Here is a 25536-nt window from a genome sequence, read left to right on the forward strand (position 1 = left end):
CTGAAATATCCCTGTTATACAGAACACGCACCATTAGTTTTACATTAACATAAAATAACACAAAGGCACCAGAGAAACATAAATTCTCTTCTGTCGCTTTTTAATTCTTCTCCAACAATTTCTAAACCTTGTGTCACATACTCTACCAGGATTATAGACTATAGACTGACTCGCTTGTAGAACATCCTTTGTAATATATTTCTGTGTTTATTTTTTATTTTTATTGCTACTTTTATTGTCTGACTTAACAACTCCTTTCACACTGTTCAAATGCAAGTTTTCTGTGTTGCAAACACCTCCTGGTGTTAAATTGTGGAACTACAGGAGCAATCTGAGGACTGAGAACATTGAAAGAATAAAATTTCACAAAATAAAAGAGGGTGTCCTAATATGCTGAGGTAATAAGTTGAGGTGACAGATGACATGGGTTCAATGCAGATAATGTTACTTCAGTAAGATAGCATAATCAGAACACTGCCTGGTGGGGACCCAAAATGCTGTTCCCCGTTAGGAGAAAAATGTTTTTCCAAAATATGTTGTTGTTACTGATAAAACAAAAAGTGTGAAAACATTTCTTTGGTTAAGGTTAAAGATAGGGTTAGGGTTAGGGATAGGTTAGTATTCTTTAGTTACAGAATAGTGGGAGTCAATGGGATGTCCCGCAGTTGGATATGAGTACGAACATCCACAATGAAGGTAATCACATGCTTTGTTAACTGGGGAAATTTGCCCCAGACACACTGCAGCCAGTCTGTAAGATTTGTTCACTGAAGTGAGAATGAGAATGATTTTTTAACATAAGTAAATTTGAATCCATCTTTATGTATATTTTAACAGTCACATGGATGGGGTGTTAATCTTTTAATATTGTCATTTTGTCTTATCCAAAATATGCTAATGTACATGTATGTGAGAGGGTGAAAGCAAGAAACTAAACATGAACACTTTTTTGTTATCTGAGAATGTGTGTGTGTGTGTCTGTCAACAACCACACATTCATTTACTGGAGGCTTATCTAATCCAAATGTTTCAGTCCAAATATGATATGTGCATTATATGATCAGTGCACAATAGCACAGTGCACAATAATGAATATAACATTATTCATTAAGATATATAATTTATAATAACATAATAGAATGCTTACACAGAGTAAAAAAAAAAGCTAGAGGGGGCACCCTCTCTCTTTCCCCTGACTGTTTCTGTTTCAGTAAGCGGAAACAGAAACATGCAGCGGCCCGTGCGGTGCCACTCTTCTCTTATTGCTCTGACTGATGATGTCACAGGGGGGTGTGGAAATGGGTGGACGGAGAAAAAACACCGACCACTGGTTAAAAGATCTCAGTCAGCCTTGATCATGAGACATGGAATAAGCTTTTGTCTCAATCTGTGCTTTTGCTTGCCACCATTCAGCACTTTTCTAAAACATATCCCTGAGGGAAAACAGTGTCTTTAACAACAGCATACACTCATTAATTTCAGATCATTATGGTTATATTCTGTCAGTGTCGCTGAACTTTTTATGTGAATGTTCTATAAACCAATAGCAGTAACACATTGAACTTGTTTTAGCTTAATAATACCCTTAGAAAATTTGATATAAAATGAAGGAAATAAAATCCCTTCACCTTAAAAAATGAGAGAATCCAGCATCTCTGTGTTATTGTATATCAATCCCTAATGGTACACACACTCTCTAATGATAGTATGTAAGTGAATAGTGTTTTTATATTCTGAAATTCACTGATCATGATTGCCTAAACCACTTTTAATTCATTGATGGTGATGTCACTTCCTGAGGTGAGTGTGATGTGATGTTCTGCTCTGATAAGATTGAGAAACACTCTCTCTGTCACTTCTTCTTTTACTGGGGTAAACCAAGTCCAAAAGCAAAGCTACATGTACATACAAACAAAAGCCCTACCTATATACCAAAAAAACCTCTAGTACATTTATGCATGTGACTTTTGAACCATCTACCGGATTTTCAGAAATAAGGCGCCGTTGGATTCCTTGGATGAAGCCGAGTTCAACGTATCCATGACATCATTTTCTGCCATATTGGATTTTATCAAAAAGTGATTTTTTGCTACCCCTCAGACAAACTTTGTCAAATCTTCACCAAATTTAGCAGAGGTGATGTTCAGACCAAGCTTTACAAAATCAATCAGGTGGACTTTTGATTTTCAAAAGCATTCATCTCTCACAGCCAATCAAAATTGGTGGAGAAATCACCAAATGGAAGCGAGCTCATATTTCGGCAACGCTTTGATGTACTGACGCCAAACTTGGTGGCCTGATTCAAGACTCCATCCAAAGGGAGTCCAGGAAAAATAAGCAAAAATGTGTTTTGGCTGATAACTGTTGATGTGCTCGCCTTAACAACTGATTCATATATATGTGATACCGTGGGGCATCCCAAGACCGACCCATGGCAACTTTTCATGTCTAACTATTTGATGCGGTCACCATATTGGATTTTACCGAAATGTTGAAGAATTCTTCACAGACCACAAAGATGGAGCAATCTGCACCAAACCTGTCACAGATCAAGCCTCACAAAAGTTATCTGATGGATTTTGATTTTTCCAAGCGCTTGTCCGTCAAAATTGACAGCAAAGTCGCTAAGAGGGAAGTGAGCCCATACTTCATCAACTATTCGATGTATTGACTCAAAATGTAGTGGACTAACTCAAGACCTTGCCTAAAGTGGTCCAGAAAAATTGCCCAATTTTTCCACTTGGGGACGTTATAATAAGGAAAAACATGGTATTTGGTCATTACTCTTGATATATTTGGTCTAAAATCATGATTATTACTTGAATTCAGGCATTTTCTTATCCTGAGGTCTGGACAACAATTCAGCAATTACTTTAGCATGCTTGGCCCCCTCAATGCTGCTTGCAGCAAATTATTGTAAATGTATTCTGTTTTGTAAATTACATTTGTATTTAAGCATTTGGCAAATGATTTTGTTAGATACAGAGATCTTTTTACCCAGGGGTCAGCGCTGTGCCGTCTACCCATTTCCACACCTCCTCTGTGACATCATCAGTCAGACCAATCCAAGTATCATCACCTCTTCTCAGACTGATGGCAAACTGCTTTTGAACTGACACACAGTGATAACATCAAATGGAAATCCCTTAGCGTAACTACTCCTCTCTGTAGAGATATATTACAGACTGGAACTGAAGAATCTCTATCCTTGCTTGACATATTTGTCAGCTAATCTGTTGAATCCATCTTGTGAACTTGGAAGACATCAAAGAACTGCTAAACCATTCTGTGCAATGACACAGCCAACACTGAACTTAGTTTCCCCTTCACGGACAAAGTATTCAGGCCTAATCTAATGTATTAGTTACATGTGTGTAGCAATGAGGGCAAAAAAAGTGGGAAGAATTGTTCGATTAAAGATAAGCCATCAGTCATAGCTAGTGTGAAAAATAAGTTCTCTCCGTTATTTGTAAAGCTACGCAGTACAAAGTGTAAACAGTTAAGTACATGCTTCTGGAATGTTCTCTAAATCTCTTCGGTCTGTACCACTGTACAGTCAAAACTTAAATCTGACCAGTAGAACACCTTTGAACCTATTAAATGCCTTACACAACAATCTTTTTCTGCAAACTTATTAAGATCTCTCTTCCTCTTTCAAAATGAACATGTTCTTTCCCAGAGCCTGATTTTTGCAATACTTGAGTTTAAAACTAACAGAAGCAGTCACCAGTTCATGAGTTTTGCCACTCCATTCAGAAAAATGAATAAATAAATAATTTTAAAAAGATTAAAAAAAAATAAAGAATCGGAAGCAAATGGAAAATATGATTATCCCATACTGCATATGACAGAATATTCTCTCACTCTTTACATAAGGACAGGTGTTTGACTAGCTTCTAGTGTGGAGCTTCTTGACTACTGCAATGTTCTGTACTCTGGTCTGCCTACTTCTAATAGCAGGAGTCTTCAGCTAGTCCAGAATGCTGTTGCCAGAATCTTGACCAGAACAAGGAAGTTTGACCATATTACTCCTGTTCTGGCTTCCCTTCATTGGCTCCCAATTCATGCCAGGGCTGATTTTAAAGTCCTCCACTTGACATTTAAAATTCTCCATGGGCTTATGCTGGCCTACCTATCTGACCTTATTAGTTGCTCCAAGAGTTAAAAAGAAGTCCGTTGGCCACTGCGCCTTTGCCTACTGCTCCCCCTTTCTCTGGCATAGCCTGCCTAAAGAAATCAGAGAGGCAAACTTGATACCTTTAAAACCAAACTTAACCTGATTTGTTCTCTCTAACTTGTGGATAATATAATTTCGAACTGACCATTGAGGGAGGCTCAGTCTCTGCTGTAGTCTCTCCTGGCACAGTTTAGTTTAGTTTCTGTCGGCTTAGATGCCTCTCACATTTTTCTCTCCTTCTCCCTCATCTCTGCTTTTTGTCTCGACCGTGTCGCTTTCTGTTACTAACCTGTTCTCATCTGTTTGTGTGAGCGGTTGATGTCTGTGCCTTGCTGCATGGATGTGGCTCCATCCTTTGGTCAGCCACCTGACTCTGTCTCCATGCCCTGCTGTCCCTGGGCCTGCTCCTCATGCGCCCTCCACAGCCACTAGCAGTGCCACATTGATGCATCTATACACTATACTCTTTATTTATTTTGTTAAGAGCTGATAGCCCACTGATGCTCTCCTTTTCCCCCCTCATCTTCTGCATGTTTGTGTCTCATTTGTTCGAGCCTGAGTGTCTTGTTTGAATGTGGGTGGCTGCTTTCCTTTCATGTGTTTTTTATGACGTTTTTTCTTGCCCGCTGTGAGGATTAAGTCAGGGGGTGCCGCCCTGCTTTGTTTGTTGTAAACCTGTGGCCATGTAAAGCCCTCTGAGACTGTGAACAGTGATATTGGGCTTTAAATAAACTTGAACTTGAACTCCAGATAAATCCACAATAAAATATTTACTCACTCAATTTAAGACATTTTCTCTGGAGCTCTAACTCTGACTTGTTAGTCAAAGCGGTTTGTAGCTGGTCTATTTCTGTATCCAAAATATGCTAATGCACATGTATGTGAGAGGGTGAAAGCAAGAAAGTAAATGTGAACACTGTTTTGTTATCTGAGTGTGTGTGTGTGTGTGTGTGTGAGAGAGAGAGAGAGAAAGAGAGAGAGAGAGCATGTTCTTTGTTTATTTGAAGAACTGAAACAACCCTCAGTGCCTGAAAATGCATTACAACCACCGAATGAGAACCCCTAGAGCAAAAACAGAACAGGGATTCAAGGGTAACAATGCTATTCGCCAACAGGACACAAAGTAGTTCTTTTACTTTTTTTTCTTTTTCTTTTTTTTGTTTGAAGAGAAGTTTTAATGTTCAGGAAACACCTAGACACTCATCGGAGGTTTACAGTTCAAAGACATCTAAAGCAGAATGAAGAATAATTTGCTAAAATGATGAATAGCTCAAGAATAATCAAACCTTACAATCTTATTGTATGACTGTGTGTGTGTGTTTGTGTGTCTGAGTTCATTCTTCTTCTTCTGACTTTGTTATCATCATTTTTATGACTCCATTGTCCTCTCACAGATGTAGTAGGTCTTCCACCGGCATCCTTGGTCTCTCCAGCTCTCCAAAGGATCAGATTCATGGTCAATAGCAACACAGTCTTGATCTCCTATTTGACTGTCAGGCTGACCCTTAAGCCAGTACCTGAAACAACACAAAGAATCACTATTTCTATCAGAATAACAGTCAGCCATATATATTACATACAGAGAAAAGTACAGAGAAAAAAATTGACTAAATGTCTCATGATCAGACAGTTCTGAGGTAAATGCAGAGATCTTCTTACCCAGTGGTCAGTGCTGTGCCGTCCACCCATTTCCAAACATCCTCGGTTTCTTCATCAGTCAGGCCAATCCAAGACTGCTCATTATTTCTCGGGTTAAAGGCAAACTCCTGTTGAAATGACACACAGTTATAATACACTATTGCCATCACTTTCACAGTTGGATGTGCACTCTCCCCTCCCCACACCTCTTTCTCCCTGTACCTCACCTGTTCCTCTTTACTGTTTATGATCACCAGGTCTGCTCCTCTCTCTCTGCAGTCCTGTCTGCTCTCTCTCCAGGTCTTTGTGTCAGTAGAGATGTAGTACAGACTGGAGCTGAAGTACTTCCATCCTGTTTTGGTTTAGGAAGGACATAAATCACTAACAGAGGTGGACAAAGTAAACAACTCCATTACTTGAGTCAAAGTATAGATACTTCTGGTCAAATATTACTCCAATACAAGTACAAGTTGTTCAGTTCAATTTTTACTTGAGTTAAAGTACTGGAGTACTTGCTTTTAAAAATACTTAAGTATTCAAAAGTACATTTTCTTTTTAATGTCATCGCATTGTTGTATTGTTGCAACAATGCATTTACAGAGCCTAATGAGTCTGAAACAACCTACTGAATGCACTGCTTGCAGAACCTGTAGAATAAAAAGCTTGTGGAATATGCTACAAAGCCTATAGAAACACAGTTGAACCAAATCCTTCCTCTATAAAAGATAGTGTATAGCTTCAGTTAAACAGGCACTAGGTTAACCCAGACTGGCCTTAAAAGAATAAACATGTCATAATGTTGTGGCCATGGCTGCTCTGGTAAGGAACCTTTATCTTTATCATCTTTGTCTTCTATTGTAGTAGCCATCAGTAAAACCACCAAGTTCAGTTGTTAAAAATATGCAGCACGCACTTGACTGACAGCATTGGGGTAGTTTACTGTGATTGTTTTTTCCCCTGTGAAGAACACAATATGGCCTATCGCATATTAGAAAAGAAAATTCGTGTGCTGACTTCAGAGCTATGCGTTAAAGTAACGAGTAACGAGAACCTTCATATAAATGTAGTGGAGCGAAAAGTACAGTATTTCAAATGTAGTGGAGTAAAAGTCATAAGTTTCCAAAAAAATAACACTCAAGTAAAGTATAGAAAAATGTACTTAAAAATGTAAATGTACTTCGTTACTGTCCACTCCTGGTCACTAATACACTGCTGAAAATCTCTCTCTCTCTCTCTCTCTCTCTCTCTTTCTGTCTCTCTCGCTCTCTCTCTCACTATTTGTTTTTACAACAGAGATATAATACAAACATCAAGTCTATCCAGCTTCAACAGTTGTGAATGAAATGTTTTGTATTTATTCCATAAAAAATTGACAGAAGCACTCAGCAAGATGTATGTAAGCACAGTGTAGTTCTACAGCAGTCTCCCATGACAATGATGTCGTTCGGAACTTAGTAAAATTGAGTCATTGTCCCAACACAGACTGTAAATGCTCACACTACAGGACATTATAATTTCACTTACTTACCTAGGACACCCAGTGCTTTATTCAGGTCATCTTTCTCCTTTTGCAACTGATGTTTCTCATTAGTCAGACTGGTTTGCAACCGGTCTTTCTGGGTTTTTAAAACATTATATTTCATTTGTAGATCATCTCTATGTAACACCAGGTTGCTGTAACTGGTCTGTAACTGGTCTCTCTGTAATGTCAAGTTGTTGTAACTGCTCTGTAACTGGTCTTTCTGCAATGTCAAGTTGTTGTAACTGGTCTGTAACTGCTCTTTCTGTAATATCAAGTTGTTATAACTGGTCTGTAACTGGTCCATCTGGGATATTAGAACATTATATTTCGTTTGTAGATCATCTTTCTGTAATATCAGGTTGTTGTAACTGCTCTGTAACTGGTCTCTCTGTAATGTTAGCTTGCTGTTACTGGTCTGTAACTGGTCTTTCTGCAATGTCAAGTTGTTGCAACTGGTCTGTGACTGCTCTCTTTCTATGATCAAGCTGTTGTAACTGGTATTTAACTGGTCCATCTGGGATATTAGAATACTGTATTTCATTTGTAGATCATCTTTCTGTAATGTCAGCTTGCTGTTACTGGTCTGTAACTGCTCTCTTTCTGTAATCAGGCTGTTGTAAGTGGTTTGTAACTGGTCCAACTGGGATATTAGAACATTATATTTCATTTGTAGATCATCTTTCTGTAATGTCTGGTTGTTGTAACTGCTCTGTAACTGGTCTCTCTGTAATGTCAGCTTGCTGTTAGTGGTCTGTAACTGGTCTTTCTGTAATGTCAGGTTGTTGTAACTGGTTTCTAACTGGTGTATGTTGATAAACAGCTTTAGCTGGAGAGCACATAGCAGCCCGAGCAGGAGAACACACAGCAGCCCCAGACACACTACAGTCAGTCTGTAACATCTGTTTCCAGCACTGCTGATGCCTGGAGGGGAGAGAGTTTTCAAAAGAGGTCTATTTTACAGCAATATTGTTAAGGTACTGTCCTGACCTTGTCTTTAATTACTGAAATATTAAATATTCAGATACGTAGATCAAGACAGAAGACACTTCAGTGTGTACATATGTGCTTAAAGAAACATGCAAGTGTGTGTGTGTTTTGATTATGTAGTCAAAGCTCAGATTAACTAAGATCACCCCCCTTAAACCTATCCTGGAGTCTGGCTTTGCTAACTGCATGTAGGGGTGTGTGAGAGAGCGATCACCTGAGTTCTGAAGGTCTGGTGTCTATGTGTGTGTGTGTGTGTGTGTGTCAGAAAGAGAGATAGAGAGAGAGAGAGAGCAATTACCTGAGTTCTGAAGGTCCAGGTATCTTCTGGACATGGCTGTCCCTGGAGTCCAGAGGGTTTCCACATTCATGTCTCTGTCTTTATAAGAGTTCCAACTCTCACCTGGACCAGGTCTTTTGTCCTTTACAAAACCTGTACTGACATATGTTCTCTCAGTCAACTCCATTCTGTCCTAATGCTGATGATACAGTGAAATATAAATCAGCTCTGATGAGTTTCTCTGTGCTCTACAACCTGCAACTATCTGTGTGACTTTTGGGTTGGTAGATGACTTAAATTAGACCTCCCTCAGAATGCTGGACCACAGATATACAATCATGTGATCATGATCATATGACTAGACAATAGAAATTATATTAGCAAAATTACATCCCATAATGTTCTAATGCAATTTTACTGTATATTACTGTTGTTAATGTATATCACTACATTACTTAATCAATTGAAGGTCTTAATCATTTAGAGATTCCAAATGGCCAATAATGACCTCTATTAATGACCTTAAATGGACATTGCACTGAGGTTAGAAAATCTTAGGGTATTTATATCTTCACCACAATGTCAGCGGGTTATTCAGATCTCAGGAAGTCACATGACTTCCAAAAAGCATCAGAACATAACGCTTCTACCGCCAAGTTCAGTGAATTCTCAGCATATTAGAACAATTCTCACTGAAATATCCCTGTTGAAGAGAACATTCACCATTAGTTTTACATCAACATACAATAACACAAAGAGACAGAGAAACATAAATTCTCTTCTGTCGCTTTTTAGTTCTTCTCTTAGAAATTCCTAAATCTTGTGTCACATTGTCTGTTAGGGTTATTAAATTAGAAGACTACAGACTGACTCGCTTGTAGAACACACTTTGTGATATATTTCTATAATATGTTTTTGTTGTTGTTGTTGTTTTTGTTTTTAGCTTTATTGTTACTTTTTTTGTCTGACTTAACTCCTTTCACACTGTTCAGATGCAAGTTTTCCGTTTTCTGTCTCCCCCTGGTGTTAAATTGTGGAACTACAGGAGCAATCTGAGGACTGAGAACACTGAAAGAATAAAATTTCACTGAATAAAAGAGAGTGTCCTAATATTCTTATAAACAAGCTGAGGTAATAAGCTGAGGTGACAGATGACATGGGCTCAAAGTAGATAATGTTATTGGAGTGTTGTAGATGCTATTGGACCAAGAGGTTCATAGATCATAACCGGGGTAAACAGTACCGTGGTCCTCACTCACTCACTCACTCACTCACTCACTCATTATCTAAGCCTCTTATCCTGATTAGGGTCGTAGGGGGTGGTGGAGCCTATCCCAGTGCTCATAGGGCAAAAGGCGGGGGAAACACCCTGGACAGGTTGCCAGTCCATCTCAGGGCAGACACACACACTCACACCTAGGTTTCAGTGTGTCAACCTTCTCCTGGTGCTTTGTTGTGGAACTGTCGAATTGAGGATTAAATTTAAAACATATGAGTGTGATATGAATAATGGGCAGCAGAGGGAGCCATTTTCCAGAAATGATTTTACCTGAACTGAAATCTTGAGATAAGGGGAAGATCAGGATGGAGTTTTAATGGAGTATGGAGCCTGTTTACTGTTGTTGTTGTTGTTGTTGTGTGTGTGTGTGTGTGTGTGTATGTGCTATAAACCAGTAGCAGTAACACAACCTACTTTGTGACAGTTTTAGCTTAATAATACCGGTAGAAAATTTGATATAGAATGAAAGAAATAAAATCCTTTCACCTTAAATAGTGAGGGAATCCAGCATCTCTATGCTATTGTATATCAATCCCTAATGGTACACACACTCTCTAATGATAGTATGTAAGTGAATAGTGTTTTTATATTCTGAAATTCACTGATTACGATTGCCTAAACCACTTTTAATTCATTGATGGTGATGTCACTTCCTGAGGTGAGTGTGATGTGATGTTCTGCTCTGATAAGATTGAGAAACACTCTCTCTGTTACTTCTTCTTTTACTGGGGTAAACCAGGTCCAAAAGCAAAGCTACATGCACATACAAACAAAAGCCCTACCTATATACTGTAAAAACTCAACTCTAGGTCAAGAACATTTTATTTTAAAATCAAAAACATATTATTTGGATCAAAAATGTCACAGTACAAGTGATAAAAAAAAGCTGCTAAAAGAGTCATTAAATAACAAATATTTAATACTAAGTCAATTACAGCTGTGCAACAGTCTTGAGTGTGTATGCATGTGGGTGAGCAAGCATGCAAGAGAGTGTGTATGTATGTTTTAGCTGGCATGTCTTTCTCAGGAAATTACACAAACACACACTATACAGCACGAAACAGAAGGGTATATACAACTAAATGAATGTCTGACTGATGATTTTCACTTTTTAATCAGTGCAGTTGCAGAAGAGGCCAGGAAAAGGGTGGACCAGCACATCAACGATGAACTCTGTTCATACATCATTTAGTTACACTCATTCATAAGTCATTTAGTTACACTCATTCATAAGTCATTTGGTTAAACTTGTTCATAAGTCATTTGGTTAAACTTGTTCATACATCATTTAGTTACACTCATTCATAAGTCATTTAGTTACACTCATTCATAAGTCATTTGGTGACACTTGTTCATAAGTCATTTGGTTAAACTTGTTCATACATCATTTAGTTACACTCATTCATAAGTCATTTAGTTACACTCATTCATAAGTCATTTAGTTACACTCATTCATAAGTCATTTGGTGACACTCATTCATAAGTCACTTGGTGACACTTGTTCTCAGGCTATTGATGAATTTACTGTGTCTAAAATCATTGAGTTGAATTTGTGATTTCTGTGTGTGGTGTAATTATTTCTGCAGTATACATTACATGCAATATACATTCTAATGAATTTGTGCTGAAAGTTGTTTAGTGTCACCAGTTTCAGAAGAGGCTGGATGCACGTGCAGTTCAGGTTGTTTATTGAAGATCAGTGTAACAGCATATAGGACTAGATACAGAAAACCAAGATAAACCAACAGGTACACAGACTTACAACTGGTGTTGAGAACTCAGACATACAAAGCTTGGTCTCTAAGACTTCTCATAGAAAACTTTGAAAAGGAGGCCTTATTCATACAAAGCAAAAGGACAAGAGTAAATTAGTGCAAGGTAGGGCAGACTAAGAGAAACAGAACAAACAGGGGCAAACAACAGCTAAATGACAGGATGATCAGCCCAGTGATCAGTAGGCTGGCAACACTGAAAGATGGCCGGTGGAATCAGAGGGGGGAGGAGACACTTAGACAAGACCCTTTTTTAACACGGGAAAGTTACAGAATCACTACCAAATAAACGTGTAATACATGTGCATTAGTTGTGTAAAATAAGCAAGCAGACTCAAGAGATGTCACGGTCCAGCCCTGTTCTTCCAGATCCTAGTCCATGTTTTCCTTGTGTCCTGTCATGCATGTCTTGTCTGTCTGTTCCATGTTGCTCCGGTCCATGTTTTACACTGTTTCCTGCCTGGTTTCCGCTCACCTGCTGCCATTTACCTCATCAGCCACTGCATTTAAGCCCTGTCTGTTTCCCCACTAGTTTGCCAGATTATCTAGCCATCTCTCATGTTTCCTGTGTTTGTTTGCATCGTTCATGTTACCTTTTTGACCTCTGCCTGTTTTCTGGATAGTGTTTTTGCCTTGTGTTTTTGGAACTTCTGCCTGGTTTTTTCTGTCTCTCTGTGCCTGACCTTCTCTGCCTCACCGGCCCTAACAAGGGAACTAAAGTTTTTTTTAATGTATATGCACACACACACATATATGCGTCTCCTTGCATTCGTACTTCCTTTTTTTTTGGAGAAAAATACATTTGTGTGTGCAGTCATGGCCTGAAGACTAGAGAAGTCGGCTTGGGACTGAGTGGTCGCCGGTTTGATCCCTCGGACTGGCAGGAAAAATGTGGGTCGGGGGAGTGAACATACAATGCCTCGATATCCACAGCTGAAGTGTCGCTGAGCAAGGCACCTAACCCCCAACTGCTCCCCGGGTGCTGCGGCTGTGTGGGTGCTCACTGCCTCAGTGTGTGTATGTGTGTGTGTGTGTGTGTTCACTACTCGGGTGGGTTAAATGCAGAGGTTGAATTTCCCACAGGGATTAATAAAGTATATAAAAAAAATATATAAATATAAAAAAAAACTCCCTGGTAAGAAAGGAGAAGAAATTTATTTAAAGGGTGTGTGTGTGTGTTTGGGCAGGGTGTTATGTGTAAGCACGCTACTTTTGCAGATGTTTATTCATCTCCTCCTTCGTGGCCGTTAAAAGTTTTTTTCGCCTGAGGAGGAACAGATACAGATGCCGTGGTTGGCTGGTGTGAAAAGTGCACTGTGCAGCTCTCTGCACTATGCAGGAGATAACAGAATTTACCCCTGATCCTAGATCAGTTCTTTACCCTCTGTCTCAGTCCGCTAATCTGCATTCACACCGGACAGACTGTTTCAGTGCCCATTCAGACATTGGTTCATCACTTAGTTTCACCTTTTGAGTCAGACACATCAGTCCTATAGTTCATATACAAAACTGGGAGACTAAGGATAGCTCAATGTTTTAAGTACATCCTCTTTCACACACACAGGTTCCTCTATATGCTATTTGTGTCCTCACTGTGACTTCAGAATCAGTTTGCTCTTTAAGCAGAACTTGATCATTTGTAGTTTTACTAGAGCATCATCCCGTGTTGTGTCTTACTGCTGTTGAGGCTTCGTGAATTAGTGGACACAGACTGCATATTTGACCAGATGAAAACTGCTGGATGTTTGGCTTAGGTTGTGCATTGAGATCTGGTTATCATGTGATTAGTTTTAGTGTGTAAATCATACGAGTAGTTTTAGTACGTACATCAGACTCATCTGTCCTGTTCTTCAAATGAGAAGTTAAGCTTGGCTTTCTTGAACACATCTCGAAATATCTCTGAAGTTCACCAGGAAGTTAAACTCAGTGCTTAAACTGAAGAGACGGTTGATGTTTTCACAGTTTAAGCAGTCGACTGCACGACAGAGATGACTATGGGTAAGAACATTTATAACACCACTAATGATCAGGATACTGAGGATCAGGACAAAACTTTACACAAACATCTAGGAGAGACCCAACAGACAGGTAAGAAAACATGCACATGTATATATGCAAATAAATTATGAAGCACAGTAGGGTAGCCACAGCAAGATTAATCTACGAGATTAATGCAGTTTGCTGGACTAATAACATCAATATTGATCTCAGCATGATACTTTTTAATGCATCGTGAACAGAAGTAAAACTAAGTGAAATTATAATAAATAAACAACAACAGAGAGAAGGAGAAAGTCGGTACCAGAGAATTTTGGCGAACTGCTCAGTTTTGTATGGTTGTCATGGTTCTTGTAGTGCCCTCTTTTTTTGCTCTCACTTACCAAATATGTCAAAGATGTCGAGAATGCTGAAGTAGCACAGACACCCTGTTATATACTGAGGTGTGAATCAGCCTGTGAAAACATCCTTTAATCGTCATATGTCTTTATAATGACAGTGTGCAAGCTACACTCCGCAGTCGTTTTTCCACTAGAAAGACAGTACGATGGAAAGCTATAAAAGCAAAGACACTTTCATGATGAAATTCAATGGGTGATAAAAAAGATGACATTTTTTAGATGTAGTCAACGCATATGGTCTGTGTCCACATGACAGTGTGATTTGATCTCTGTGTAAGATCCTGTTCTGTCTCGTTACGTCCCTTTATGGTGACATGTTGCTCATATTTGCATGAACGCGTGCCTTTTTTCTTATCTCTGTGGCTTTTGAACCATAGGACAATTTTAAATGTTTGGGGAAGACAGGGTTGAACAAGTAATGACAAAAACAGCTGTCTTTTGAAAATGGATAATGAACAGCATTTTTAATTTAATGAAATGAATTTTGAAGGGAAGTGCAATAATGTCTGCCACTTGATAGAACTGTCACAGCTGAAAACTACAATTTCATTTAATGTGTGTGTGTGTGTGTGTGTGTGTGTGTGTGTGTTTTGAAGGATTTCACGTCTGCAGACTAACTGTTGGCTGCCTTGGAGTGTTGTGTATTCTCCAAGCAACTCTCAATGTTGCCCTGCGTCTTCACTGTGAGTCAATGCTGTTTTGAATCTGTGATAATGAAAAAGAGATTTCCCTGAGCATTGACACATGTAACAGATTATATAGCACTATGAAATTTATGACATTATTAGATTATATTCAGACAGATATGCTAATACAGATAGTAGATCAGATCTCTATTGAAATCGAGATGTTAGAGTGTTTCATTTTTATTTTACCGCTTCACAAAAGTGATATTTCGTCTCAGTTATCTCTCAAGGTGATATGGACCAAGGGCTAACCTGTAACAACATAACAGAAGACAAAGACAATCTACAAACCATCTTCCACAAATTGATTGATGAGATACACAATCTGCAAACCAAGTACAGCAACCTGACTGAAGAGAGGGACCAGTTACAGAGAGAGAGAAATGGACTCCAGTTAACTGTTCCTCAACTGGGTGAGTAGATTTACAGTCTCAATTTGGTTTCCATTGAAAAGTGGATTATTTGTTGTCCATCTCATTTTCAATTAGTTTGCCCCTAGATCTGTAGAAAGGATCAGTGACTTTTAATTATAAAGCTAGCTTTGTTGGCTACAGAAATATCAAATGGAGTAACTCTTCAACTGGAAATGTTGTACACCTGGATTTGAGAGTATCTCTCCTTTTAGTCAGACACTGCATGCAGATGGATTTCTTTAGCATCTCTCTTATAATACAGCCTCACTGATTTTTGCAACACAAATTAGCCCCTTTCCCTGTCCTCACTTCCACAGAAATCATTAGAAACTAGTCAGAGAACACAACACCTCTAAGAAAATTGTAACCTTGTGACGACCTCGTCTCCTTCCACACTGACTCCCGCCCTTCAGCGATCTGCGTTTTCGGTCTACTAATCATTAGCCTGTCATCTCATCATCCCATTCGCCTGTAATCACCTTGTTATCTCCGATTCACCTGTGTATTTTTGCATTCATCAATTAAACACACTCCTACTCCGCACCTGCGTCCTGCTCTCTGGAAACTAATGTAAAGTGTAAATCTCCGAGACTGCACAAACACACTGTGGGCGGTGAATTTGTCTCTACATTTAACCCATCCAACACACCAGTAGTGAACACACACAACAGACACAGGAGCAGTGGGCAGCGTTCCTTTGCTCCCGGGGAGCATTAGGGTTAAGTGCCTGGGAATCAAACCGGCAACCCTCCAGTCACGAGCCCGGCTCTCTAACCTTTAGGCCACACTGGCCCACAAAAGCGCGTTGTCGGCAGGATTCGAACCTGCGCGGGGAGACCCCAATGGATTTCTAGTCCATCGCCTTAACCACTCGGCCACAACAACCTGTAATTGCTCCAATTGTATTATCAAATTATGTGCATTGAGAAATAAATATAAAACCTAATACATTAAATTATAATGCATGAATGGTGTTTGAAAATATAATCTTGTATATTTATCAGATCCTGTAAGAATTTGTTTTTTTGGGTTATATGTGAGCAGAAAAGCACTTTAAGGAGGGATGGATATACTTCAGCTCAAGCGTTTACTACATCTCCAAGGAGAAAAAGCCCTGGAATGAGAGCAGACAATACTGCAGAGACAGAGGAGCAGATCTTTTGATTATTAACAGTACAGAGGAACAGGTACGTGTGTGTGTGTGTGTGTGTGTGTGTGTGTGTGTTTGTGTGTATTTTGGGGACTTGGGAAGATGGTCTGCAATTGCATCATCATCTTTGTACCAACTTTGCTCCAAACTGACAGGAATTCACCAGTTCACAAGTTAAAATCAGGGGCAGTATTTATGCTTGGATTGGTCTGACTGATCATGTGGCAGAGGATGTGTGGAAATGGGTGGATGGCACAGCACTGACCACTGGGTGAGAGATCAGTGGATGTTACTCTGGTCATGAGTGTTACAGTTATTCTCTTTGAGTCAACTCTTCTACAACAAATTCTCATTGCTCTCTTCAGATACTGGAGGGAAGGAGAGCCCAATAATTCTGGTCCTGTCCGTGATGAAGACTGTGCTGGTCTTTTCTCTAACTCAGAACCTCTGAGTAGCTGGAATGACATGACATGCTCTGGAGAGAATTATTGGATCTGTGAAAAAAGAATATTTTACTGAATCACTAGTTTCATATTTTAATTTTTCTTATCACTGCTGCATCTCAGATCTCAACTATGACTTTTTGTACTGAAGTACTGAAATCCTTTTTAGCAATGAAATGAATCTATACTCTGTTGTCAGTAGTCCTTGGGTAACAGGACTTTCACTCATTAGTATGATATTCGTTGTTCATTGTGTACTGGCATAAAGGTTATGTTCTGTATGGTTTTGTCAAAAGCAATAAAAACACACAGAAATTTAGCAGTGAATCATTAGAGGCTGAAAACACAGCAAGTTTTGTACTTCCCTCTGTGACTGTTTTTAAAACCAACTGGCTCATTTTCTCCTTGTGTTTTATAATGTCCTGTTTTTACTTGTATATTTTGTAATTTCAGTTTGACTCCCACTTACTGCTATTTATTTTTTACTTTCAGTCCATTGTTTTGAAAAAAAATTACACTTATAGTTGTCTTGTGCTGTTTCGTTCTTGAGGACTTGAGTACAAGATTCAGCAATAAAATGAATCTATACTCTACTGTAGGTAGTCTTTGAATAGCAGAACTTTCACTTACTGGTCTGTTTCTATTGACTAATCTGCTATCTATTGGAGGTTAATTCTCTGCACGCATAAAAGGTTGTGCTCTGTTTGGTTCTGTAAAAATGCATAGAAATTTACCAGCTTGCTCATAGAGACTAAGAACACAAAATGCAGTCCTGAAATTTGGTTCTTCCTTCTCTGACTATTTCTAAAATAAGTTAACTGATTGTAATTCCTTCTGTAGGGATATTTTTGTATGCTGGCCTGCATTTGTGGATATTTCTGCATATTATGCCATCAAAATAAATAGCATGACTTGCCAAACCTTTGTTCTCCATGTATTTACTCTGTGTACTTAACTGGTTAGTTCTCTGTGTATTTGGTTGGTTAGCTGTCTGCATATTTGCTTTGTGTATTTGGTTAGTGCGTTCTCTTTGCATTTACAGAATCTGAGACGAATCCTCAGCTTCTTTCTTTAGATCCACAACGGAGTGTCGGGGAGGGCTTGTGTGGACTCTTCAAACTCTGCTTGGTACTGTGGAGGTTGAACGACCACAGGAGAAACAAGCAGGGTAATTCGATTGAAAAAATCACTGGAAACGCACTCTGAACTTTACAAACTGACTTGGCCTTCTTTATCTAATTAAATGTATGCCTCAGCCCAAGGACAGATCAGTGGGTTTTACAGATAACTTTGCAATGACATGTAGCACAGCTTTTCCATAAAAAAAAGGTTCTTCTTCTATTTTTGGGCTATACCCATGGATCTGTTTGGGAGTACTGTGGGTTCATTGCAAAACAAATCTGTGGTGCCATAGAATTAGTTAGCATCACTTGATAACACAGAATTAAACAGCTTGCTTAGAATAAGGGATGGGGGGAATAGATAGCTTTCTGGAAAGGGAAGTAACTAGAAAGGGGGACCAAGAACTCAGGAACAATTATTTGATGAACCTCTTGACCCAATACGTTCTTGTGCTTTGTTTGACCTGTTTTTGTTCTTCAAAATTCTCCTATGCAATTCTCACAGGATTTCATTACTTAGTCCTCTACTGCATAACCTTTCTTCGTAGGTTATGGTATTTAAAGAAAAGAAAATATCCAATGCACTATCCTTGTCTCTATGTTGCAGGCCTCGTTTATTGTTTTTCTGTCCTATCGTCACAGAATATACAGGAGCGTGGTACTGAGAATAATTAATTTGCATTCTTACTGCAGTCTTTTGCTTATGAGGTAGTTAAGCCTGACCGACACACTTATTGAAAGTTGCTTTGGTTTAAAGGTATCTGCTAAATGCCAAATTGTAAATTGTATTCTAAGGAGACAGCACCCTCTTATGGCTGTAACTCTTATCATACAGGCACAGTTTACACCTTCTGTAATTCCAAAACAGAAAACTAGGGGAGCTTGTAATGATAAGGAACTCTGTGAGCTCAGTGGAACTAAGTTAAGGTCTATGCTCACACCCTGTGTAACACTTTGAACAAAATACAAATGGAAACTTCTGTGATATCTATCTGAGTAAATGTGTCCTGCATCAGTACAGCATTTCAGAGATTTCTGCTTAAGTATTTCATTTAGATTGTTACAGTTTTTAATAAGGCTGAGGTGGTGCAACCGGTCTGGTATGACTGAACCTAAATCATTGACAACTCAACATAGTTTCACATATTACCAGACTAAGCAAAACAAAAACAGCTATTCTGTTCATGCTGATTGAAAATTCATTGACAATACAGCAGAAAAAACAAGTTTCACAAAAGAATTGAGTGAAGCTTTAGTGCCCCCATGGCTATAGTTACCATTGAGTGGGATTACAGTTCAACATATACATGGATCTTATGAAGCAACTGCAGTTAGTTTACTGTAACATATATATACATATATATATACACATACATACATATATATATATATACACACACACACATATATATATATAGATAGATAGATAGATAGATAGATATATGTATGTGTGTGTGTGTGTGTGTGTATAGAATGGAAACCGCTTATAGTGAACACATCTGTCCGGATGAAATTTATCACCATAAGCGGATGATCATTATAACCGATTATATTTTCTTTTTCTTTATTTTTTCATGCAGATTACTATCTAATTGACATTTGTATATTTATTGCATGAATTGAAAATAAACTGTAGGCTATCAACACCAAACTGGTTGCAGAGTTTGAAATCAAACTTATCCGTAAGATACTCTGAGGGACACTAAGTATCGCTGCTGCATCTCGTTGGCTCGTTTTTGGCAGTTCATCATAAGCTGCGACGAGTTTGTCACTGAGAGAAAATTACTTTCTTTCTCCCGTCATGATTTCTGTGTACACAGCACCAGCCTCAAGTGGCTATCTGGAAGCAGATGGGTTACCGCGAGACAAAGCAGGCGTATCAAAGTAAAGTTTAAAAAGAAAAGGATTCAAAGTTTTAATTTTTTATTCATATGTTGTCATCTATAAAAAGACCCAAAATGAACATTGTAAGCGGACTATCACTATAAGCGGTTCCAACTGTATTATATATATATATATATATATATATATATATATATATACACATATACATATAGCATCAATTTTGATTTCATTGTAAAGTGGATCATTTGTTGTGCATCTCATCTTAGTTTGCCCATTGATCTGTAAAACAAGGAACAATGAATAGGTGGGGTATAGCTGCTATTTTGTCATGTTGATTGTAAAGAAAATGTAAGTGACTGAAAGTGACTGTAGCCTTGACACTGACATTTTTCATGCAGTTAAAGACACTACAGGATACCTTCGTATATTAAACTCTGGGAACAGAAGGCAAGGTTGGGAACAGAAGGCAAGGTTGTGTACTTAACAAATGATCATATTTCATATTTTCATGTCACATATGTTGTTTCTCAACAGGAAGAGTGGAGTCTTATTTTCACTTTCATTTTACAATGGATAACTTCCTCTCCATCTCATTTTACAGTAGTACGCGCATGTGGAAAGTACCACTGAAAACACAATGTGGGTTTTTTTTAGCTGATGTGTCATTCAGTAAAACTGAAGACTATTTAATCTGTTTTTTCATGTTGGTTGTAAAAAAAAACTAATCAATATTACTTATTCAATAGATGATCATGTTTCATATTTTCATGCCACATGTATATATAGATGATTATAGTCAAGATCACATTTCTACAGGTCATCTGTTTCATCAGGCCGAATCAGGTTGGTTTTATTGACTGGGTCAACGGTAGGGATTGACTGAAATGAATCTTTTTCAAAATAAACAATAACATCACTTAATAGATACAGTCAAAACATCGAGTACTGAAAAAATCAACCCAAGGTCCAACTGTCAAGAAGAATATACAGAACAGAAAGTTGGGCATTTTCTCGGATGTTGGAGAGGCCAATAAAGCTAAACATTTTGGCTACAGAAATATCAAATGGAGTAACTTTTCAGCTGGAAATATTTCACACTTTGGATTTTAGAGCAAAGTAATTAGAAAAGAATTTTCAGTAACTTAGCAGTTATTTTGAGGTGGTTGGATCACTCTCCCTTAAGTCAGATGCTGGATGCAGATGGATTTCTTTAGCGGCTCGTTTTTAATTCAGCCTCATTGCTTTTCAACACAAATCAACCCATTTCCCTATTCTCACTTCTACAGAAAACATTATCAACCAATCAGAAAGCAGAAATTCTGTAACTGATGAAATTATGACTGTGAAAACTCAAAACAATGATCCTCAAATTATATGATCTAATTATCTGTCTTAAGAAAGAATATTAAACACATTTATATTAAATAGTAATGCATAAGTAATGCTCCAAAATGTGATCTTCTATGTTATCAGCCTCCATTACAATTAGCTTTCTGGTCTCTCAATAATGGCTTGATAGATGGTACTCTGGTCATGAGCCTCATGGCTATTCTTTCTCTGAGCCTGTTGTTCTTCCGAACATTGATTTTTTTTTCTTTTGCAGGTATTGGAGATCAACAGAATCCAGTAATTCTGGCCCTGTCCATGATGAGGATTGTGTTACTATTCGCTCTGACTCAGAGCCTTTGGAAAATTGGAATGATATGACATGTATTTAATACAATACATCTACCTGCATGTTTCTGCTGATTGTGCAGCCAGAGAAATATGAGTTTGTTGATTGTTGCCTTGTTGCCGGTAGAAGAATTCTTCATGCTGCGGGTCTGCGGTCATCGCACGTTGTTGTTTTTGGAAGATTTCTTTTTCTTTTATTTGCCTTCCAAAATAAAAACATGTAGAACCAGTCTCGTGTTTGTTCCTGTTTCTTGGAAGAGAAGAGGTCCGTTACACTGGCAGAGAACAGTGATGGCTGAGCTAGAGGAGATTTGTCTGTCATGAGGTGAAGCATCATCCAAGGCACAAGACTGTGACACATGGAGGAAGCTTATCGCAGCCATATGTCCCACAGGGACTAACGGGGATAACTAACTAACTAATTGAGAAAAGGCTTTCTGATTGAGGTGAATGTTTCAAATGGAAACAAAACACTGAGCGGACTTCTCACTCATTTTCTGTGTGAGAGAGAGGCAGTGTGCGAGTAAATGTTTGTGTGTGTATATGTACATACAAGTAGCCATAAAGGGTTATCGCATCCAGAAAATGTTCAAGACCAATGAAGTTGGAAAAAATTCAGAGATGGGTAATCCCACATCTCTAATGAGATGAAAACCTGAAAACCTGGAGTGAGAGCAAACATGACTGGACAGAGAGAGGAGCAGACCTGGTGATCATAAACAGCAAGGAGCAACAGGTGTGTGTGTGTGTGTGTGTGTGTGTGTGTGTGTGTGTGTTAGTGTCTGTGTGTGTGTGCATGTGTGTTTGTGTGTGTGTGTATTTGTGTGTGTGTGTGAGAGAGAGAGAGAGAGAGAGAGAGAGAGAGAGAGAGAGAGAGAGAGAGAATTCTGAGGAACTTGGTTTCTTCTTAGATCTGTGGTCCTATCAGTTGACAACAGACCTGAGTTTGCTTGCCATATCTTCAAAGTTTCCCCACTCTTATTTGTATCAGAGTTAATGGCCAGAGTTTAAACGCATATTCTCATTCAACTCCCTTCTCTTCTGTTCACTAATACTGATGTTACAGTGAAGTTATTTGAGCACTGATGAGTGTCTAAGAGCTCTACAGTCTCTGGACGCCTGCGTGTATTCTGACACAGACAGTGTATTTGAAACTTAGTACAGCTGCAGAAGCACGTGCACCTGTATGTGTGTACGTGCGTGCGTGTGTGTGTGTTTCACAGGCAGACAGGCAACAGGGTGTCAGTGTCCACTCATGCATAGTGTGCACTTATGCATTCTGACGTCTTTGCAAGACAAATCTAAACAAACCTCACACAGTTTCACTGCCGTCTCCCATAGTGAAGTCAGTTACAGCATGGTAAATTATATTCTCTGAGCAGTCGTCTCAATGCAGACTTTGAATGGCCATGCCACATAATATTGCAATATCATATTTAGCTTAAAGTCAAAATCTACTACTACATCTACGGAGAGCCTTTGACTCGACACATGATTCAGGCCATCCACTACCTCCTGCCGCTGCTGGTCCTGAACAGTTGGATTGGTTTGTAATTGGTCCTTCAGGGCTATTACAATGCTATATATCAATTCTCTATATAGTCCCTCTCCATGGTCAGGTTGTTGTAACTGGTTTGTAACTGGTCTGTCTCTATTGTCAGGTTGTTGTAACTGGTTTGTAACTGCTGTCTGTTGATACATAGCACTATGACGGCAGCCAGCAGGAGAGCACACAGCAGCTCCAGACACACTGTAGTTAGTCTATAACATGACTGAAGTGTCACTTGCTGAGAGGAGAATTTTTTTGGGCAACTCCATTCTGTTTTACAGAGTAATACTGATTTTACAGAGGAGTGTGCAACAGCAATAGGAAGTAAGTAATTATGTGTGTTTTGATAAAATAATAATATTGTTAAAGCTACAACATGGGAGTAACCGCAATGAAAGAGGAAGTAGAAGAGAGACGGTTTCTGGGTTCCTTTAATAGCTCAGCAGAGTGTATATCCTATTTTAAGGTTGAGTGGAACTTAAATATCGTTTCACAAAAAAAAACTTTCACAAAGTTTCACAAAAAAAAAAAAAAAAAAAATCGAGATTAAACCGTGAAAGATCTTTTGACATAAATATGATAGGGTGATCATATGTTCTCATTAGTGTGTTTTGGTCCCTCATTATTAATAATTTGTACAGGCGTAAATGCAGTAGGTCAAACAGAGAAGTGGAGGGTGTTGACTGATGATGTGGGGTTATAGTCTTATTGGTGGTTAAGTAGTGTTGCATATAACCCCTTACACAGAGAACTGGAGACTGTAGACTTCTGATGAACTCATCAGAGCTGATACACACTCCTCTGTAACATCAGTATGATGTGGTAGAACAGAATGGAGCTGGATGATGATGATATATATGCCAATACAGGATTTAAACGTTACAACAAATCTGATAGAGATGGAAGTGTGGACTCTTATGAAAATATCTCTGCCATTGAGGAAACCCTCCCAGGATTTCAAACAAGACGGATGCCAAAGGGAATCTCTGACTTTCAGAACCTGGGTAAGCTCTCTCTCTTTCTCTCCCTCTCTCTCTTTGTGTGTGTGTGTGTCTCTCTGTCTCTCTCTCTCTCTGCCTCCCAGACACATACATACACAACTATAAAAATGCACACACTCGCTTGCATATTTGCTTGCTCACATATGTATGAATTGATGTGTATTGTGTTGATTTATGTATCTCAGCATTGTTTAAGTTATATGTTGATACAGGATTTGCAGGGAACATGTCTTTTACAGATAGGAGCAGTGGGAATTCTTATGATGATGTATCTGTAAAAGAAACACGGCCAGTTCCATCTCACTTTCACAACCATCCACAACTTCATCACTCAGGTAACACACACAAACATGTACATCCTTAATGCATACACGTACATAAACTTACACATGTACGCTCATGTTCACATATGCATACGTACACCTACATATACAGTCAGCAAATTCAAGTTGCTATGGTACCAAAAATTGCCTCAATTTTTCCCTTCAGGCAATAAACCTGCAGGGAACAGATGTTACAGAGTGATGGCAGTGTGTCTGGGTCTGCTGTGTGTTCTCCTACTGGCTGCTGTCATTGGATTATGTGTCAAAAGACACCAGCTACAAACTAGTTACAATAAAATGACCATAGAGAGAGACAGGTTACAAACCAATAACAATAAACTGACCATTGAGCGAGACCAGCTACAAACCAGTTACAATAAAATGACTGATCAGAGAGAACAGCTGCAAGTCTCTTGGCACTCTATGGCTGTAAACATGTCAATGTTGGAGAAGGAGAGAGATGAGCTTCAGAGAAAAGTTCTTGATTTGGGTGAGTGATTATTTTATTGTGGATTTCTAATTAGTCCATTCAGAACTTTCCATTAGTTTTGTTTTTTAGTACTGAGTAGGAGCTGATTGTGTCATATGCAGGGGGAAACAGCTTTTCCACATGTTTTCTTTTTTTTTTTTTAATTTTCTCTTACATGAAAGAGTGACTGAATCAGCAAAGCTTACGAACAAGAGACTTCTAAAGCAAACGTTAACCTGCAGCACTGCAAAAGTTCAATTCCAAGGAAGAAATGGTCACCGGAAAGTGGAAGAGAGATTATTATGGTGGTGACTTAGAAGGTGCTGTGTCTCAGTGGTAGTGTGATAGCAGACAGAGGAGATTTAGAGAACATTCCAGAAACATTTATTTAACTGTTTACACATTGAACTAATGAATTTTAAAGTTATGAGATGAAATGAAATGAAATGAAATGAAAGTGAAAGGCGATCTAGACCAAGAATTTTCGGGCTGATTCACTTCAGTAGAAAAGCAGACAGATGGTGTGTGATATTACAGAATGGCTTAACAGACCTTTGAGGTTTCCATATTCACAAGACATTCTTTATATATAATGTGAACAGATTCCTATACTAAGCAAGGATGGAGGTACTTCAATGGCAGTTTGTACTACATCTCTACTGAGAAGAAGAAGACATGGAGTGAGAGCAGACTGGACTGCATAGACAGAAGAGCAGACCTGGTGATCATAAACAGTAAAGAGGAACAGGTGACAGAGAGAGAGAGAGAGAGAGAGAGAGAGAGAGAGAGAGAGAAAGAGGGACGTTGATGT

At 38.7% G+C, this 25536-nt stretch overlaps 1 protein-coding gene and 1 non-coding gene across 2 annotated transcripts in view; both read right to left on the minus strand.

Annotated features, from left to right (window-relative positions):
• Positions 1–5546: 5546 nt before the first annotated feature.
• Positions 5547–25536, minus strand: part of LOC115823663 (CD209 antigen-like) — a 32599-nt gene continuing 12609 nt past the window's right edge. The window contains exons 3-6 of the mRNA XM_030787698.1: positions 7344–7737; positions 6043–6167; positions 5837–5943; positions 5547–5694 (exon numbers count right to left, since the gene is read on the minus strand). Coding sequence (XP_030643558.1) covers positions 5547–5694; positions 5837–5943; positions 6043–6167; positions 7344–7737 — 774 coding nt within the window. The remainder of the gene's footprint in view (positions 5695–5836; positions 5944–6042; positions 6168–7343; positions 7738–25536) is intronic.
• Positions 15954–16035, minus strand: trnas-aga (transfer RNA serine (anticodon AGA)). The gene has a single exon. It is a non-coding gene; the product is annotated as a tRNA-Ser (tRNA).

This window comes from Chanos chanos, chromosome 11 (assembly GCF_902362185.1).
Source record: "Chanos chanos chromosome 11, fChaCha1.1, whole genome shotgun sequence".
Classification (NCBI taxonomy): domain Eukaryota; kingdom Metazoa; phylum Chordata; class Actinopteri; order Gonorynchiformes; family Chanidae; genus Chanos; species Chanos chanos.